Source organism: Tupaia chinensis, unplaced genomic scaffold (assembly GCF_000334495.1).
Source record: "Tupaia chinensis unplaced genomic scaffold, TupChi_1.0 Scaffold000402_1, whole genome shotgun sequence".
Lineage (NCBI taxonomy): Eukaryota > Metazoa > Chordata > Mammalia > Scandentia > Tupaiidae > Tupaia > Tupaia belangeri.
Window position 1 is genome coordinate 364,553 of NW_006159904.1, and position 20,338 is coordinate 384,890.

Here is a 20,338-nt window from a genome sequence, read left to right on the forward strand (position 1 = left end):
TCAAGATCCTGGGAGGAGAATGGAGGAGAAGGGATTGCGGTGTGACCATCCCCCCTGGGGGGTGATTTTTCGCTTTCTGTCTCTATGTCTTTCTCTGTCTGTCTGGCGAGTGCACGTGCCCTATAGTGAAAAAAAAAAAAAAGAAAAACCCCCCAAAAAAAAAAAAAAAAAGGAGTGTGCTTTTTCTAGAGAGAGAGAGAAAGGACCCACAATGGGACATTGTCACCCACAATCCCTTCTCCTTTGCTTCTCCATCCTATTTTTATTTATTTATTTATTTATTTTTGAGTTTTTTGCTGTAGGGTGCGTGCTCTCCCTAGAAAGACAGAGACAGAGACAGAAAGCAAGAAATCATCCCCCCAGGGGGGATGGCCACACTGCAATCCCTTCACCTCCATTCTCTTCTTGGGATCTTGGGCACGCATGCACACGTGCCCGGCTTGAGTTGAAGCCATCAGATCCGGAACTCGAACCGCGGTCGACTACATGGGAGTCCAGCAACATAGCCACTATGCAAACTGCTGGTCCCCCTATTTGAGTTTTAAATTTAAATTCTGAAACCTGGATCTTATGAATTGACAGTTATACCTATGCTCATGGTCTCATCTTAAATTCATAATTGTTAATTTCCTATGTTGCCTGGAGCCACGTCTACATTTCCCTGTTGCAAGCCTCCACAACTTTCTTAGAAATCTATTTCCTACCTTCTACCTTTTTTTAATCCTGTAAAACCTCCTTCTTCTTCCTTACATTCAGTCGACAGCTTTGTCTCCTATTTAAAAATAAACAAAACCCAACCAACCAACCAACCAACCAAACAAACAAAACCAGAAGCAACCTGAGCATTTCCACATGCTGCCATGTGCATATACCCTGCCATACCCATGCTATTATGTGACTGGTGTGTCCCTGCTCTTATGCAAGGGGACCTCCTGATGTGTGCAGTGTACCTAGTGCCCTTTTGTCTCTTCAAGGACATCACTCCATCAACTCTTTTTTTCTTTCATCTATTTCTCTTCTTTACCAGGTCAAGCCCGTAAAACACAAATGTACTGTAATTATTTTTTCATCTTCAAAAATTTCCAACTACACAACTCTTTGAAGCCATTGTTTCCTTTATAGCAACATTTCTAGAGACTTTATCTATCCCAGCAGCATGTGAGCTCCAACAGGGTGAGGATTAAGGATGTCATGTTCACCGTTATATCTCTAGTGCTTAGAACAGTGCCTAACCAGGGTAGGACACAGGTATTCATTGAATGAATGCCTCCGTCTCCACTTCTTTTGCTCTCTTTGACAAAATTCTTAGTCCTTCCTTACTTAGCTGATCAAAAGCATTTTACATTATTGGTTGTTCTTTATTCCTTAAAATAATTTAGTCTCACTCAGTTTGGAGAACAACATTCTCCAGGTTTTCTACCTAGCTAGCTCCTAGGATGCTTATCAATATTCTGGTTCTTCTTTATCTTAATCCTTGCCTGACTCCTGTGTTCACTCCTTTAGTAAATCCTTGTATCCACTCCCTTAGCAAATCCTTTTACATCTCCTAGCCTTAAATCCTATCTATCTGTTGATGACCTCTAACCTATTTAATATTAAGTTGTGGGGAAAGTCATGATGGGTTTTTCTATGCAAAAATGCATCACAACTTTTCCAACAACCAATATTACAGACAGCCGACTTGCCAGCCTAATTTGGATCATGTAATAGGCACCTCATGTTTTTGCAAAACCAAACACCTACCCTTTACCCCCGCCTTTTCTTCTCATCTCAGTAAGTGAAGTGTCCATCCTTCCTGTTATTCAGCCCCCAAACCTTTGTCATTCTTGTCTCTACTTTTTCTCTGCCCCCATCTAATTCAGTGAAGAGATACTATTGGTACTACTTTTAAAAATTCCTATAATCTCTTCATTTCTCTTTTTTTTTCACTGTTACTACTCTGGTTCAAGCCCCTGTGGTGTCTCAGCTGGAGTTTACACACTCCATAACTTGTGCTGATGTTGCTCTCTATACCATAAACAGTACGATAATCCTCTAAATTATTAATCAGATCATACCACTGTTCTTCCCAAAGGTTTTCAGTGCCTGTCCATCTCCAAAGACAGGCTCTCCTTAAATGGCTTATGATAAGACCTCCATGATATAGCTTCTCTTTCTGACCTCCTGTCCCACACTCCTCGTTTCTCATTCTGCTCTGTCGGCCCCTTGCTGTGTCTCTAAGACTCACTCTAACATCAGGGCCTTTGCCCATTCTGTTCGTCTGCCAAGGATGCTCTTCCCCCTCTGCCTATGTAATTTTCTGTCATACTATATCTTTGCCCATCTCTATCCCATCTGATGGGCTATATCTTTTCTCATTTGCTTTCATTCACCACCTGCTCCCCAGAATATGAACTGTGAGGATAGTCTGTTTTTTCTTAATGTCCACTGCTGTTTTTAAATTTAGTTTTCCTTCAACACATAGTAATTATACATATTTATGGGGTACAAGATGCTATTTCAATGTATGAATGCAATGTGTAATGATCAAATCAGGGTAATTAGCATAGACATCACCTCAAATATGTATCTTTTTTATGATTAGAATATTCAAAATTCTTTCTTGCAGGCCAGCAGGTGGTGTGGTGGTTAAGGAGCAGGATCCCCATGTGGCTGACCATGGTTTGAGTCCTGGACTCAGCGATATGTGCGGTGTGCCCAAAATCCCAAGAGGAGAATAGAGACAGGATGAGGCATGGCTTTCCCTCTTGCGGGGGTGATTTCTTGATTTCTGTCTCTGTTTCTGTCTGTCTCTCTGGTGAGTGCACAGGCCCTATAACAAAAATATCTCTTAAAAAAGAAAGTATTTTTCATTCCACACTGGCAAATTTCTTAGAGCTCCTTCATCAGTCTCCTGCTGGCCACCATTTTAGATATGAGGATAATGCTTTTTAAACCATTCGTTCATTGCTAAATTCTGAGCTCCTAGAATAATGTCTGGCACTTAGTAGGTGCTCAGTTAATAATGGTTTAACAAACCCATGTACATATATCTATGTAGCAAAAGTCAAACTTGATAGCAACTTGGACTCGTGCTTATCTGGTTATAGATAGGTGACTTGTAACTTTGGCCCTTTATAGTCCCTGTATTTTTTTTTTTTCTCCAGTACCACCATAAAGAATTTTTTCTACTAGACATAACCTACATATTTGCCTTACTAAAATAGGAGAGAAAGTCATGGGAACTAGTTACTAATTTTAAAATAGCCTTCAATAGTAAAGATCAAGGTGATTTATAAGCAAAATGTTCATGTAGTACATAAACCTAGAATATGCATAAATATACCTCAGTTTCAAAAACCTTGCCTACCCGCCCTTGGTCGGATGACATTTACACCATTCAACATGATTCACCTAAGAGACAACAGTGTTTGAGACATTATGTTTATTCCTTGGGATGGCCCCACAGTTATTCTCACTTTTACTATTTACAGTATAAAGATAAAGGAGACGTGATTGAGAGGTTTTTTTTTTTTTTCCCCAAAAATAATTGCACTGTCATATAAGAAGATGCTATGGCTTATGACAGAAATCGGTAGTATGAGTCCCCAAAATCAGCATGTTTCTAAATATCTAGGAATAAAATCGAAACTTTATGGGGGCCTACTGACTAGTAGTTAAGTATTTAAGGAGGGGAATGTAGTGATTTACTATGTGTCGGGAGATATGCTGAGTACTTATAAAGCCTGCAAGGTTGTAGCATAAAAGCCAATTAACAACCCTCTCTCTCAATATGGTACCTGCTTCATTTTGGAAGAGATCTATAGCTGTTCTTCGTTCCTGTTCTCTATACCTATATACAGCCAGCACGATCTAAACATCAATCAGATCATGCCACTGTTCACAAAAGTTTTCTTCGACTGCTCATTTTCAAATAAAGGCAGTCCTTATATGGCTTAAGTTCTTTTTGAACATATGAGAGGTCCTCAAGAAGTTCACGGAAAATGTGTATTGTGAAAAAACCATGTGGGCCAGTCAGTGGCATGGTGGGTAAAGTGGCTGGATTCCTTATGGATGACTGCATGCTTTGAGTCCTGGACCTAGCAGCTTGAGAAACATTACCGGTGTGTGTGCTTGCATGCCAAAAATCCTCAAAAGGAAGGAGGAATGAAATAGAAGGGATTGCATTGTGACCATTCCCTGTTGGCAGTGCTTTCTTCTCTCTGCCTCTTTCTCTGGCAAGTACATATACTCTGTAGCAAAAAACAAACAAACAAACAAACAAACAAACAAAAAAACCAACCCAACAAAACCCCCCAAATTATAGATTTCAATTTTTTTTTTTGCACAAAACAAGATCACATTTTAATTTCAATTTCTCACAAACTTTTTGAAGTACCTCGCATGCAAGAAAGATGACAAATATCGAACATAGACAAAGGTAACTAAAAAGTCATATTTCTGGAATTTTGTACTGGAATTAAACTGCTGGCTTTTAGACATGTTGGTTTAGGGTTCAGCTTACCTTCCCTTTCTGCTGCTTTGAGTCATGTGTGTTCATGCTGTCTCTGTGGCATACGAGGGGCTTCTAATAAGAAAGTTAACCCTTTTCTAGGGCATCACAACAGTCAGGTGCTTTTCTGGATCAGAAAATATCTTCCCTCCAGCTGGAAAGAAAGTGCTCTCTGATTGTGGGGTCCATGAACCGGCCAAGCAAGAGTTCGATATCTACATGGATGAGCCTGAGCAGGAGGACAAAGACAGCTGCACAGGCAAAGAGAACTCCGCCTTTGAGGATGTGTATGAAGTAGACACCAGCACACTCAAGTCAGACCTTCACTTCCTGCTGGACTTCAGCACAGGTAATCTGACTTACCTACGGCTGATGGTGCCCTCTATTCCTAATGGTCTGCAGTGCTCGATAGCCGCTAACTAGCAAGAGAAAAACAGGACGTAATGACTATTTTCACAACTGCCTCTGGAGGGTTAGTGGATGGAACAATTTGTTTTTTTTTCAATTAAATGACTTACTTGAAAATGTTGAACCCCTGCAGTTTCCCCTATGCTGGTAGATTCATCTCTCCATTCTCAGTCTGAAGATGCATCCGATTTTGGCAAAGATGTGATAAACGTGACTGAGTATGCTGACGAAATTCATCAGTACCTTAGAGAAGCTGAAGTGAGTTTTCCCGACTTCTACTTCTATTTCCACCACCCCAAGTTTGTAATATTAAGATATATTACAGTGGTTAAGATGCTGGACTTCCACATGGCCAACTGCAGTTTGAGTCCTGGACCCGGTACCTTGAAAATCATGCTGGGCATGTGTGTATGCATGCCCAGAATGTCAGGAGGAGAATGGAGGAGAAGGGATTACAACATGGTCATCCCTCTGAGGGATGATTTCTCACTTTCCCTCTCACCGTCTCTCTCTCTGGTAAACACATGTGCCCCATGGCAAAAACCTTAACAGACAAATGCTACAAATTCTTGGCCACATCTACTTGTGAATGGCACCCTTAGGACATTTCAACCTAAAAATGTCTGAAAAATCTCAGTTGTGATGTGAGTAGTAATTAGCCAGACTGTTTTGTATGGCTAGAGGAGTTTTTATGTTAAGTATTACACCTTTAGAAATATATCATATTGCTATTTCCCCCTCTTTTAAGTTATTTGTTAACTAATTACATTATGAAACCAGAATTTTATTCTTTCTTCCTTATTGTGATTAAGATATATTTGGCATTAAATCAGGATCCACATAACCTTTCCTCATGAGAACTTTTTTTTACTAGCAACTGTACTATGGAGTTATATTTCTACTATTGCAGCTATTTAAATACCAGAATTTTTTCCCCAAACAGATAAGGTACAGGCCCAAAGCGCAGTACATGAGGAAACAGCCAGACATCACAGAAGGCATGCGCACGATTCTGGTGGACTGGCTGGTGGAAGTTGGTGAAGAATACAAGCTTCGAGCAGAGACTCTGTACCTAGCTGTCAACTTCCTGGACAGGTTTCTTTCCTGCATGTCTGTTCTGAGAGGGAAATTACAACTTGTAGGAACAGCAGCTATTCTTCTGGCTTCGTAAGTATTCTTTTAGCTTGAATACGGCAAAACACTGTTAAAACACTTGATTTTTTTTTTCCTGTTTTTGCCCTAAAGCACGTATGCTTGCCAAATTGAGAGAGAGAGAGAGAAAGAGAGAGAGAGAGAGACAGACAGAGGCAGAAGGAGGGAAAGTGAGAAATCACCCCCCTCCCTGGGGAAGGATGGCCATACTACAATTCCTTCTCCATTCTCCTTTCAGGATTTTGAGCATGTACACATATGCGCCCAGTGTGAGTTTCAAGCCACTGGGTCCAGGTTTCAAACTGGTTGACCATGTGGGAGTCTAGCTCATTAACCACCATGACACTGGCTGGCCCCACGTGATTTTTTTTCTCCTGCATTTATTGAAGGAATTCAATGTTTGATAATAAAAATATTCTTGCTCTTGTTGATGAAAGATCATTGTCTTTATCTTATCCACTGAGAAATTGAATGTTACCACATGTTCACTCTTTAGTTCTTATGGCTAAAATTTGAAGTTCATTGTTATGACTAAAGCAGCCATCAGCTCAAGTTGAGGATCTAATTTAACTATTTGGCAGTGTAGTCTTTGGCTGTATCTAATACCAATGAAAGTCCTCCATAAAGAGATTAGGTTACATAAAAGCTGTCTTCATAATATAGGAAATGACCCTTAGTAACAGTTTGTTTTTTTGGTTACGGAGAACAAAATATTTTAGTTGCTTCCTGTTACTGTCAGTCAATTATAATACCTAATTGAGTGGGGAAAAGAGCTGGGCAGCCGAGCTGCCTTTAGGGGACCTATTTCTGAGTGGTGGTTTCCTTTCTATTCTTCTGATTTAGAAATTTTGTTACTGATGACAAAATCTTACCAAAAGAAAGGGTAAACAAAAGCAGAAGAAGCTGGTAATAATGAAATTATATAATTTTTCCTTTGACAATACAATAGTATTTATTAATTCAATAAAGTTGAATATGATCTTTTTTAAAAATCTAAGGTATATAGATTTTTAAAAAGAATTATTTATTTATTCATTTTTATTATTAGCTTTAATTTGCTATAGGTCATGTGCACTCACCAGAGAGAGAGAGAAGGAGGGAGGGAGGGAGGGAGGGGAGGAGAGAGAGAAAGAGAGAGAGAGAAAGAGGAAGTGAGAAAACAAGCTGCCAGGCCCAGGACTTGAATCACAGTCGGCTATGTGGGAGTCCAGCACCTTAACCACCGCGCCACCTGCTTACCCCCTAGATATTTTTTTTCCTATCATTATGTTCATCATACCATTCTTTTCCACAATATGTTTGGAGGTCTATAGAATTAATAGGAATTTACCTATAGTGTCTATCATTCAGAATCTTTTACTATGTCAGAGATCAAAACTGAAAATTAGTTGGAAATGGTTTTTGTTACCACTCGTAGCCGTAAGTATGACATATCCTTGTAATGCTCATGTCCCTGGTCTGGAAACAAGCTCCTAACATTTTCTTTGCCCTGTGCTATTCTATGGTATTTAAGCGGATATATAGGTACAAAGTAAAGAATCTGCAAGTGCCATACTGGGTGTCATGGCTTATGGTAGCACAGGTTCTAAACTTCACTTCTAAAAACTGTACCTTTCACAGGAAATATGAAGAGATTTATCCACCCGAAGTGGATGAGTTTGTCTACATAACTGATGATACATACACAAAACGACAACTGTTAAGAATGGAGCACCTGCTCCTGAAAGTCCTAGCTTTTGATCTGACAGTACCAACCACCAACCAATTCCTCCTTCAGTACTTAAGGAGACAAGGAGTGTGTGTCAGAACTGAGAACCTGGCCAAGGTATGCCATGTGATTTCCAGAAACTTCCAGTGTCCAGCACGGTAGAAAACAACCTTCCCCAGTTATTCTTTGATTCTTTCTTCCTTTTCATTTTTTTTTTTTCCCATGGGCTCAGAAAAAACTTTCTAGCAATGGAAAAGTGCTGATTTTAAGATTATGACATCTGGTTAGAAGGCATTACTATTAACTCCATATGTCTAACCAATCAACTATTAAAGGAATTTAAGTGGGGAAACTGTTTTCTCATTGCTTACAGAGCACATGGGAGAAATCCCACTTAAATTTACAGAATGAGACTGGAGTAAATATAGTTTAATTTGGTTCTCATCCTAACATACTGGATAACAAAGCATTAGTTAGTCATTTGCAGTTACAGAACTTTAGTGGAAGGTATTAAAGTATTGCTTAGGCCAACTTGGTTTCCAGCTACTATGATCTACAATGTAATATGCAAAGGAGTGTAAGAAAGGCTATTTAAATTCCCAATATGTTTCTTCAAGTATGTTCCCATTGGTACTGTTTGAGCCTCCAGTTTGCATACGTCTGCCTGATAAATTAATAGCTTTAATATGGTCATATTTTTGCCTATGGTTGAAGGTTCTGTTCCCATTCCAGCTGCCTGCGCAATGCTGCTTTTTCTGACCAACATAAACTGCATGACTAGTATAAGACAGGAAAGGAAACCTATCATATGTACCATGTGGCTAGGCTAATGTTATGCACTCAAATTTTATTACCACATACATGTTCTTCTTGTAGATAGGCATAATAATTATTATCCCAGTGAATAATTTTGACTATATATATACATACAGATATAGATATATAGATATACAGATATATAGATATAGATATATAAATATATACACACACAGAGCTGGAGGGGGAGAGAGAGAAGGTGGGAGGGAGGGAGAAGCAGGTATTTTTGACAAGGTCTGATGAGACCTTGTCAAGATATCCCTGGTGCAGCTCCTAGGTAGCTAGGATCACAGATAGCTAAGGCCACCATGCCCAGCCTGAGCTGGGCCAAGAACCAAACTCAGGTGTCCCAGGTGGCCTTAGTTACTATAAAGCATCACCCTATTGCTGTTGCTACCACAGCTGGGCCTTTAGTATATATTTTTGTGCTCATCACTAGAAGCTAGTTGAACAAAGATAAGATGCAATTTATTCCCTTTGACATTGCTAGGTTTACTTGGGACCTTAGTCAAATTTGCCCTCAGTCAGATCTCTAATTCCAATGAGATTTTCTCTCTTGTGCTTAGTACGTAGCAGAACTGAGTCTACTTGAAGCTGACCCATTCTTGAAATATCTTCCTTCATTGATAGCTGCAGCAGCTTATTGCCTGGCAAACTATATTGTGAACAAGCACTTCTGGGTAAGATTCTAATTTCTGTCCAGATGAAATTCAAGGTTTATTTTAAACTGTTTAATAACACTCATGGTTTAGAATAGGCTTGTCTCCCATGAGGGCAAGTTAGCTTAATAAGGAAGTGGTTGTCTTGACAGCAGCCTACGAGCCTGCTGAGTCTTGCAGGTCAGTCTCCATGGCTATGAGCAACAGCTTTACTAAGGGGAGTAGAGATTGCAGTTAGCCAAGGAGACAGTGGCATACGCTCATTCAACAGAAGAGGCCGGGAAACCTCTGCCTGCCGCTATGCATGGAGTGCCCTTGAGGTGCAATCGCTGACCACTTCAAGCATGAACTGTTTCCCTCTGCATAAGAAAACCTGGATCCAATTAGAACAGCTAGAAGGGTGTACTAGGTTTTCAGAACAGGGCAGTTAGTGTTGCCTCTTGCTTGAGAAGGTGATAAGATCAGAAATGGGCCCTAGGTTTGGTTCTGAAGGTTCCTTGTTGTACTGAAAGTCAGGAGTCTTCCTTTATTTTCTGGAATGCTTCTTTCTTTTCTTTTTAAAGGTTTATTTATTTATTCTTTTTATGAGAGAGAGAGAGAAGGAGAGAGAGAGACTCACAAAAGGGTCCTGGATTTTGCTGTCATGCTCTGATCTTCCTCTTAGTCTTCCAGCCAGCCAGGAACATAATTGATGCATTCAAGTCGACCTGGGACCCGGACCCTGGGCCTTCCCACATGGCTCCAGCATTGTGCTGCAGTGCCCCACTGCCTGCACCATGGCTGGCCTTGAATGCTCTTTCTTTCTTCCCTTCCTTCCTTTCTTTCTTCCTTTCTTTCTTTCTTTTTTTAGAGAGGTTTATAATCTCAGGGTGTGTATGCTCGCTGGAAAGACAGAGTCAGAGAGACAGAAAGTGAGAAATCACCCCCCAGGAGGGATGGCCATGCCACAATCCCTTCTCCTCCATTTTCATCTTGGATCTTGGGCACACACGCCCAGTGTGAGTTTAAGCTGCCAGGTCTGGGACTCAAACTGTGGTCGACTACATGGGACTCCAGTGATGTAACCATTATGCCAAGTGCTGTTCCCAGAATACTTCTTTCTTAGACTGTATATTGATGAACAAAATTTTATCTTCTACACAAATAGAGTAGTCAGAAAGTGAGGCTCTTTAAGTAAGAAATTTTTACTCAAGAGAGAACAGGGAAAAAAAGAGATCTACCCCCAAATTGAGCATTATAAATAAATGATGGGAGAAAACAGAACATTGACAGTTCTTTATTTTATATCTGAAATATTGAAGGCGGTTGCAGATTCTTTTGAGATGAAAGGATGTGACTACTCTTTAAGAGATTTCTGCTCTTTATTTCATAATCAGCAGATGTCTTCAGATTTTTAATTCTTATGAAGTTATATGAAACAAGTTTTTTTTGTCTCAATTAGCCAGAAACCCTCGCTGCATTTACAGGCTACTCATTAAATGAAATTGTGCCTTGCCTGAGTGAGCTACATAAAGCGTGCCTCGATATACCCAACCGACCTCAGCAAGCAATTAGGGAGAAGTATAAGACTTCAAAGTAAGTTATTCACACTTTCTTACATTGTCTCTATATTTAAAATGCAATGGGTTATAGTAATATCAGAATTTTAAATAGAACAAATTGTATAGGCAATGCTAGGTTAGAAAAGTAAAGTTACATGTTGAATCCAGAAAATCCATTTGGAGAGACTTAGATTTATAATTTGTCAGCTTGTATTACTTATGGTCAGCCTGCTTCTTTCCATTCTATTAAAAGGACTAGAAAGTTTTCTGCAATCTCAGATTTTACAAAACTGACTTCGCTCTGGGTCTCATTTCAGGTACCTGCATGTATCCCTCATGGAACCACCTGCAATTCTTCCTCTACAATAAATTCCAGAACTGAAGCACTTCCAGAACTTAACCTCCACATCAACAGAATTTTGGTCTTAATTGTCATAGTTTCCTGCAGGTTGGGTTAACTGTATTGCCACAAGATAGATGGCATTTTAAAAAACATAAATGTATTTAGTTTCTCTTAGACTTCAGTAGCTTACAATATAGTCTAGAATAAACAACTTGTCTTAAGATCATGTGTTGAGCTTATTTACTAATTAGTATGGTGACACACTTGCTTGGAATTTTAGTTGAGAGTATTGTGTCATCTCAAAGCTTTCTTCTAAGTTGAGTTTATGTGTGTGGTGTCCTAATAGGATCACTTCCTGAGGCATCCAGGGATGTTCATGTTTCATAAAATGGCTATCCTGAGACCTTTTCCTTTCCTATCTTTTTCTCTCCACAGATTGGCAAAGAAAGGAAGGGCCAGCTTGAACAGATTGGGGGAGTAGGCAGTAGGTTGAGACCTGTATGCAGTTGAGTACCTCATAGGAGTGATTTGCATCTAATTCTGATTTAGGATAGTCATGTTCATTTGTAAAAGGATCCTATTGTATCGTTTGTTTTCTATTCAGGTGGTCACCAATATATTGCACTTCACTCATATATGTCACCTTCTAATAGCACTTACGTAAGATACAAATTGGGGTAGATCGAAAATAAAGCAATTTTTTTATATGTGGAACCTTTCAATAGCATTTATGTGTGATACAAGATGGGGAACATTGAATGTTTTGGCTTTCATTTCAAGATTGGAAGGAAAAACAGAAGAAGACTTGGCCTTAAAGAGGGATGGGGATTGACTTTATTCTTTGCATTTTTGTTGCTGTTAATCCCAAATTAGCATTCCTGGGACAGTAGGCCCTAGGGACATGTGAGCCTCCTGGGTTGTGTGTACCTCTGGGCCTGCCCTTGGGGCTCAGCCTGGATGACTCTGTAGAGGCTAGATGATAGGAAATAAATGTTTTCTAGATTCCTTTACATAGAAAAGATTAGATTTAGGTGGGTTTTGGTAAAATGCAAGTAGATTAAATTTACTCCAAATTTAATCTTTTTTTCAAGCACTAATGAAATTATATATATTAAAAAGAAGAGCCATATTATATATATATGTGTGTGTGTATGTTGTGAGGACTTTTTTATTTTAAGGTACTCACAAGTTTTTAAAATTTTAGACATCCTCTGCCCCCCTTTTTTCCTTGCAAAATAAGCATTCTTAAGGTGTCTCCATTACTGGTCCCAGGGAAGAAATCAGCATTTCTATTTCCCTAAGAGTTTTAAAATTTATTGTGAATGTTTCCCTAAGTGGATATGGGACCCATATCCATGTTGAATGACCTGTTTTTACATTATATAAATTTATAATCTCACATTCTAATTTATGACGGAATGTGTTTCTATTCACTGCATGTACAATACAATACATGCTGAATTACTTGGCAATGTGACAGACAAATTTCCCCCATTCCTACGCCCCACTTAGAAGGCAGTGGGAGGTGGCAATTCTGGCCAAGATTTTGGTGGTGGAAGCTCTGCACTTGTTTCTTTTAAGCCTTAAAGATTTGAGTGATTCGGCTAGGAAAACTTCATCTCATTCTCTATTTGCATTGGCTAGCCACTTCCATATAATATGTGTGTCTATCTCAAACTGGACCCAAACACTAACATCTGGACTCAATTTGGATCCAGACATGATAATATTTTTGTTTCCTCTAGCAATATTCTTGTTATAGAATATTTTGCTTCAGCTAAAAGGGACCTTAAGAAATAAGTCATTCATCATGGATTATTTTGCAAAGGAGATCCTGTTTCGTAAATCAGATTCCAAATTTGGACTTGACTCTAGGGCACAAAACTACACCAAAGGACTTAAGAGTTCTGAATACATATTTCTTATGTTCTTTGTTGCCAGAAGTTTACCCCCAAAACACACACTGCTGCTTACAAAGAACTAGCCCCTGGCTTTAACTTCCTTATTACTTTCTTGTGTCTTTTAAAAATATTATTTTTGTCTTTACTTTTAGAGGGTGTGTTGTGTCTTCTCACCAAAGACAGAGAGAGGGAGAAAGCATCCCCCACAATGGATGCACATAGCTATCCCCTCTCCTCGTTTTTCTATTCTGTTGGGATTTTTGAGCACATGCACATATCATACACATGAGCACCTGCTTTTCAAGCCACTGGGACCAGGACCTGAACTACAGTAGGCCATGTTTGATTCCGCTCTCACAACAACTAGGCTATGGATCCAGCCTCTGAAATGACTTATTTTAAGATAGAAATATAACTATCACCTGTGTAGCTCCACCTAGTGTAAAAGAGAATTGCAGACTTTTGTGTGGCCCTCCTCTTTTAAAAAAAGTTTATTTAGGGAACCAGCAGTTAGCGTAATGGCTATGTCGCTGGACTCCCACGTAGTTGACCGCAGTTCGTGTCCCGAACCCGGTGGCTTAAAACTCATGCCAGGCGCGTGTGCGTGCGTGCCCAAGATCCCAAGAGGAGAATGGAGGAGAAGGGATTGCGGCGTGACCATCCCCCCTGGGGGGTGATTTCTCGCTTTCTGTCTCTATGTCTCTCTCTGTCTGTCTGGCGAGCGCACGCACCCTACAGTGAAAATCTCTCCAAAAAAAAAAAAAAAGTTTATTTATTTATTCCATGAGTTAGAGAGAGAGAAAGAGAAAGCTAGCACCCTTAATAGGGTCCTGATGCTCTGATCCATTCCCAGCCAAAGCCAGCTACAGATCATGGACAAGCATGTGCCTAGCATACTCAGGGAGTCCTCCAGGCTTGAACCAGACCTTCCCATGTAGGATTGCTTCACAGAGTATTGCATTTTATCACTGCACCATCATCTAGCCAATATGGTCAACCACTGTTAGAGTCCCAGCCTGGTGGCTCGGGAAACACATTGAGCACATGTGTATACCCCCAATTCTGGTGTAATTCTGGGCATGTGTGTGCTCAGAATTGTGATGTAATGGAGAAAGAAAAAAGGATTGTACTGGGCCAGCAGGTGGCATGTTGATTAAGGTGTTAGATCCATATGGATGACTGCTTGGTTTGAGTCCCAGACCCAGTGGCTTGAAAACGTTCCAGATGTGTGTGCCCAAAATCCCAAGAGAGAATGGAAGAAAAGAGACTGTGGTGTGGCCATCCCTTTGCAGTGGGGAGAGGGTGATTTCTCACTTTTTTCTGTCTCTAGGGAGCACTCATGCCCTATGGCAAAAATCTCAAAACAAAATAAAACAAAACAAAACAAAAAGAAAAGAAAGGAAGAGAAAAAAGGATTGTGGCATGACCACATCTGAGTGGAGGGAGATCTCTCTCACAATTGCACACACTTTCTGGCAACTGGAAAAAAAGAAAGAACTGAACAGTCAATGCTGAATTTTCCAAAGAAGCTTAAAGTCAAAAAATCATGGGAAGGAGGTTAAGGGTAACTGAAGGGAGGTTAAGGGTAATAGGATCTGTGGGTGAAATGTTCTTCCTTAAGATGAAGTTTTCTGAGGCCGGTAAATGGCTGATTGAGTTGATGGACCCATTTCACTTGCCAGGGAAGGTGTGACTCAGGCCTCCATGACCTTGCTTCTCCTTAGTCGTCTCCTCCTCTTTACTCTGACTAGATTTTCTGCTGAGCATCCTGGTGTATTTGCTTGCATCAGCAAAGACACTATTATTTCCACCAACTTGTTTTCTACCTATAAACTTGATTAACTAACTGGTGAAGGAGAGAGGTATTCCTACCTTACAATGAACATATAATGGAATGTTGACTAGTTATGTATTAATAGTTTCAGCCATACAGTGCACATACATAAATACTCTCAACTGACTCGGTTATATCAACTTCTTATTCTGAATATCCTCTCCTCATCTAACTTACTCTTCAAATTAGTTGCTAAAAATCAAACCTTATTATAGGAGCAGGGGCTAATACCCATGGCTGGCATCTCATCTTTATTTTCAGTGTATGGGATATCACATTCAAAGACAAAACTAGCCCTCTCATTCCCTCCAGTTGGTAGGCAGAGAAAGAGGATACCCCAAACTACAATCCCAGCTAGGGAATTTACTTTTAAGTTTCAGTCATATTATATATACTCCCAACCCTGCCCCTGTAATAAATGGAATTATTTTTAATTGCATGAACAATTACAAAGTTGCCCAGTATTTAAGACTGGAGAGGCAGCTGAGCTTGAACCTTCTCTAACCAAGACCCAGCCAATAGAGACACTGAGTCAGGACACTCACATTCAAAGCTCAGAGTGGAAGATTGGATTCTGCAACTATAAGTTGTAGGGCTGTACTTATATACCCCCTTGCTTATATAAGCAGCTGTCGCTACAGTCAAGAATAAAAGAGAAGTCCTGTCAGGTTGCCTGCTCTGCTGTCCCAGCCGGAACGTGAATTGGAGATCAGAGGTCAGTAAATGAGGGGAAGGTCTTGAGGGGAAGAAATGGGGTCAAATTGGGCTTATCTAAGCTCAATTGTACTAAAGAGGATTTCAACTTGGTTATCTTTGCAATGAAAACTAAGTAACAACAACTTATGGAGTAGAGCATATTAATCACCAGAGTACTAATTTCAAACTTGTGTCATATAAAATGTGCTTTCTGCAATTTTGGCCAATCTCAGCTCATTCTTTCAGAGGAATTGAAACTGAGAGGCAAACACAGTGCAACACTAGTACTGTAATTCTCTTCTCACCAGGAATTTTTCCCATAGCAAAAACTCTTGTACAGGAGATCAGAGTCCTAATTCCAACTGGGGTATTGTATACTGCAAGTGTATATTGGAATTAGGAGTATATAATACAATACAATACAATACAATACAATGTTGATTGTATTCTGGTAAACTAATTGCTTTTGCCATCTTCAGATCTCTGTGACTCACGACATTAAAGACTAACCTCTCATGTCACTGTCCAATGTGTGTTGGGAAAAAAGGATCTTTTGTTTCCAATAACCATCTTTTCCTGGAAATCCACCACTAGATTCTTGTATTTGGCAGGCAAGAAAGAGGAATGTGGAAAAGGCATACCCATTATTACCACAGGGGGCTGGGAAATGTAATTTAGCTGTAAGCTCTGAAAGGGAAGAGGAATTCAGTGTTGGTAAACAACTCACCACACTGGACATCTTGCCTACTATTCCTGAACTTCAATCTCATCATGTATAATGACCTTGATTGGATATATATTTGTCAATTTCGAGTTACATATTTATTTTTTTTACTATTTCTTCCATAGCTAGATACTACCTTTAAAATGGTTTTTTAAACTTAACTTTTTCTAAGCAGTAATATTCCTAAAATAGTGGATGTGATATGTTAATTAATATTTTCTTTTAAAAAATTTTATGATTTGTTATTTACATTTATTCATCCTACATCTTTATAGCATACAATATGGTTTTTCAAGCAAGCATGTTGTAAATGACAAACAAATCAAAGATATTACCATATGGGAGTCTGCCATGAGAGCTGAGATCTAGTGCTTTCAGGGAACAAGAAATGAAGATGTTCTGCTGAGAAGTCACCCTAAAGAGGCAAAAAGGGCAAGTCTTCAGAAGAAGACTGAGTCCACCATGAGAGCTGGGATCCAGTGCTTTCAGGGAATAAGAAATGAAAATGTTTTGCTGAGAAGCCACCCTGGTAGAGCCCCTTCTATCCTTCTTTCTCTGTTTTTCTCTGTCTCTTTCTGTCTCTCTGTCTCTGTTTTTTCATTTTGTTAAATTTTTTAAGGTAAAGTATTTCCTTGACTCTGAAATCCTCCTTTATCTTGCTAGTAATCCCCTTTCCCCCATTCCATTTAGGAAAGGTGAAAAGGGCTGGCCTTCAGAAGAAGACTGAATCTTCCATGGGAGCTGAAATCTAGTGCTTTCATGAGGTGCACGAGTACACCACGTGGTTTTCTTTTTCTGATTTTTAAAATAAAATACTTTTTTTTGAGAGTTTTTTTGTTATAGGGTGTATGCACTCTCCAGAAAGAGACAGAGAGACAGAAAGTGAGAAATCGCCCCCCAGAGGGATGGCCACACTGCAATCCCTTCTCCTCAATTCTCCTCTCGGGATCTTTGGCTCGCATGCACACACGCCTGGCATGAGTTTAAGCCACTGGGTCTGGGACTCAAACTGCAGTCGACTACATGGGAGTTCAGCAACATAGCCATTATGCCAACTGCTGGTCCCTCTCTGTTTTCTTATCCTTTTTTTTTTTTAACCTTGTCACTTTGCTGCTCAGCCTCAGCATCACTGTCTTTACAGGTTGAAGTGAAACGTAGTCAAGCGTCTGAATACTATTAGGGTCAATATGTTCAATTCCCACTGAATCTGCAACAAAGGGGAAAAAATGGAACGGCAAAGAGTTTGCAGACCACCTCCTCCTGTGTGCCACTGATCACCCAGATTGAACTTCTAGAAATTGGGAAGAAACGAATAACCTATCAGATGACTAGAAATCACCACATAGGCACAAGAAAAATGAGAAACTAAGAAAATACCTTTCCTCCAAAGGAAAAGAATAACTCCTCCTTATCCATAGACAGTACAATGGAACTCATGGAAATTTGTGATAAAGAATTTAGAATATTCATAGTGACAAAGCTAACAGAGATGGTGGAAGAAAAGAGAGACAATGAACTCCAGATGAAAAGAGGCAACAAATTCCAGACAGTTAGGGAGTTCTTGTGAGAGCTGAAAGAAGAAATACACACCAAAAAATAAAATAAAATAAAATAAAATAAAAAGAATCAAATGGGATTGTTGGAGATGAAGGCTATAATACAGGAAGTCAAAACCTCCCTTGAAAGTATTAAAAGCAGACTAGATCATACAGAAAATTGAATCTCAGATGTAGAAGATAGAGTCACTGGACTAGTAAAATTCATCATGAAGACTGAGAAAATAGCACTCCCAAAATGAGAATAATATACGAGAAATACTAGATACCATTAAATGTCCAAATATCCAGATAATTGGTATCTCAGAAGGTGAAGAGACTAATAAGGGTAATGACAATCTGTTCCATGAAATCCTGCAAGAAAACTTTCCAAACCTAGAGAGGCATTTAAAGATCCAGACCCAAGAAATACAAAGGACCCCAAATAGGATAAACCCAAGAAGATCTTTTCCAAGATGCATTATAGCCAGATTGACCAAAACCACAGACAAAGACAAGATACTAAGATTGGCAAGAGAGAAACGTCAAGTTACCTACAAAGGATATCCCATCAGGCTAACAGTGGACCTCTCATTGGAAACAGTATGAGCAAGGAAAGAATGGGAAAATATACTCAAACTGTTGAGCTAAAAACAATTTCAACCAAGAATACTATATCAAGCAAGATTATTTTCATATGGGAAGAGATGACAAGAACATTCTCAGATAAACAAAACCCCAAAGAATTTACCATCACCAGACCAGTTCTCCAAGAAGTTCTGAAGGGAGTGCTATGTCAGGAAAACTAAAGTCAGACACACAGAAATAAGAGTTTAAAAACAACTAAGAAAATGGCCAGCTTAATAGTAGGGACAAATCAGGAGTTGAACGATATTTTCCAGAACTTAAATGAAAAAATCAAATAAGAGAAGATAGATTAAGTACATGAGTCTGAACTGGTGAAATAGAATTTTATGAGTTTTGACTAAAACATTACTGATCTTCTTCTATGCTTAATCCAGAGTTAAGGATTTTTGTCTTCTCCTGAGTTGTGGACAGGTCCATGTACCTACTATTTGAACAGAATTCTAATCTTTTTCTGGCTTTAAGTCTTAAGCAAAGTTCTGTTAACATTTTTAAAACTTTAATTTATTAAAGCTAAAACGGCCTTTCCTGAAATTGAAAAAATATTAAAAAAAAGGTATTGCCATATGTGTAATTTTCAATAGAGAACTTTACATTCTTATATCTGTTAAATGTTTTATCTTTGGACCTCTCTCTCCTACCTCTTACTATCCACCCTCCTTCCCTACAATCTCTGGTATTTACACTTGCCCCCCTTACTGTTATATCTTTATATATTTCAATTTCTGCCATACAGTGTAGTCATTCAGAACATATGGAGCAGGGGCATACACATATTTGTCTTTTATAGTTTGACTTAAGTCACTTACCATTAAATCTTCTATATCAAATGATAAAGTCTCATTGTTCTTTATAGTTGAGTAATAATCCATAATGTATATATGCCACGTTTTTTCAACTTAGTAACAATTCTTGGGTAGGTTGATTCCATGTCTTAGCAATCGTGAATAATGCTCACAATATATGCAGATGTCCAAGTGTCTTTCTAACTGAGCATTTTTCTGTCCTTTGGGTACCAAGAAATGGGATTACTGGATTATATGGTAGTTCTATTTATAGGTTTTTGAGGAATCTCCTAATTGTTTTCCATAGTGGCTGTACTAATTTACATTCCCAACATCAGTGTAGAAAGATTACTTTTTCGAGAAGAAGGTTCCACATGGCTCTTGCAAGCTAGGTATTTCAGGGCACAGGAGAAATGAAGATTTTCTACTGATAATTCAGCCTCCAGCAAACGAGCTAGCACAATCACAATAGAATGGCAAAGAGATTCTAGATCACTTCTGTCTGCTTGCTCCTGAACATCTGGAATTCAAGAATTTGAAAGAAACACACCATCCATCAGATGACAAGAAATCACTGCCGGATCACAAAAAATATGGGAAGGGAAGAAAATACCTCTCCTCCAATGGAAAAGAGTAACTCTTCTTCATCCACAAGCAGTTTGGTGAAAATCATGGAAATATCTGATAAGGAATTTAGAGCATTCATAATGTTGAAGCTAACAGAGGTGGAAGAGAAGAGAGATAATGAACTGCTAAAGAGAAAGGAGAAAGAAGTTGATGAATTCCAAGAGATAAGGAAATTCTTGCAAGATCTAAAAGAGGAATTACACACTTTACAAAAGACTCAAACGGAACTGTTAGAGATGAAGTCTATAATACAGGAAGTCAAAATCTCCCTTGAAAGTATTAAAAGCAGACTAGATCATTCAGAAAATAGAATCTCAGACGTAGAAGAGAAAATGACTGGCCTGGAAAAATCCACCACGAAGACTGAGAAAATGACCCAAAAATTTGAGAATAATATATGAGAAGTACTAGATACCATCAAACGTCCAAACATGCGGATAATTGGCATTCCAGAAGGTGAAGAGACCCATAA

General features: G+C 39.1%; 1 protein-coding gene across 2 annotated transcripts in view; it reads left to right on the forward strand.

Annotated features, from left to right (window-relative positions):
• The window catches only part of CCNA1 (cyclin A1), a 13,311-nt gene extending 2,049 nt beyond the window's left edge, over window positions 1-11,262 (forward strand). For both annotated transcript variants that reach the window (XM_006154180.2, XM_006154179.3), the window contains exons 3-9: window positions 4,595-4,841; window positions 5,034-5,158; window positions 5,844-6,067; window positions 7,673-7,877; window positions 9,143-9,256; window positions 10,677-10,810; window positions 11,094-11,262. In XM_006154180.2, the coding sequence (XP_006154242.1) occupies window positions 4,595-4,841; window positions 5,034-5,158; window positions 5,844-6,067; window positions 7,673-7,877; window positions 9,143-9,256; window positions 10,677-10,810; window positions 11,094-11,145 (1,101 nt within the window). In that variant the 3' untranslated portion in view covers window positions 11,146-11,262. The remainder of the gene's footprint in view (window positions 1-4,594; window positions 4,842-5,033; window positions 5,159-5,843; window positions 6,068-7,672; window positions 7,878-9,142; window positions 9,257-10,676; window positions 10,811-11,093) is intronic.
• Window positions 11,263-20,338: the final 9,076 nt, after the last annotated feature.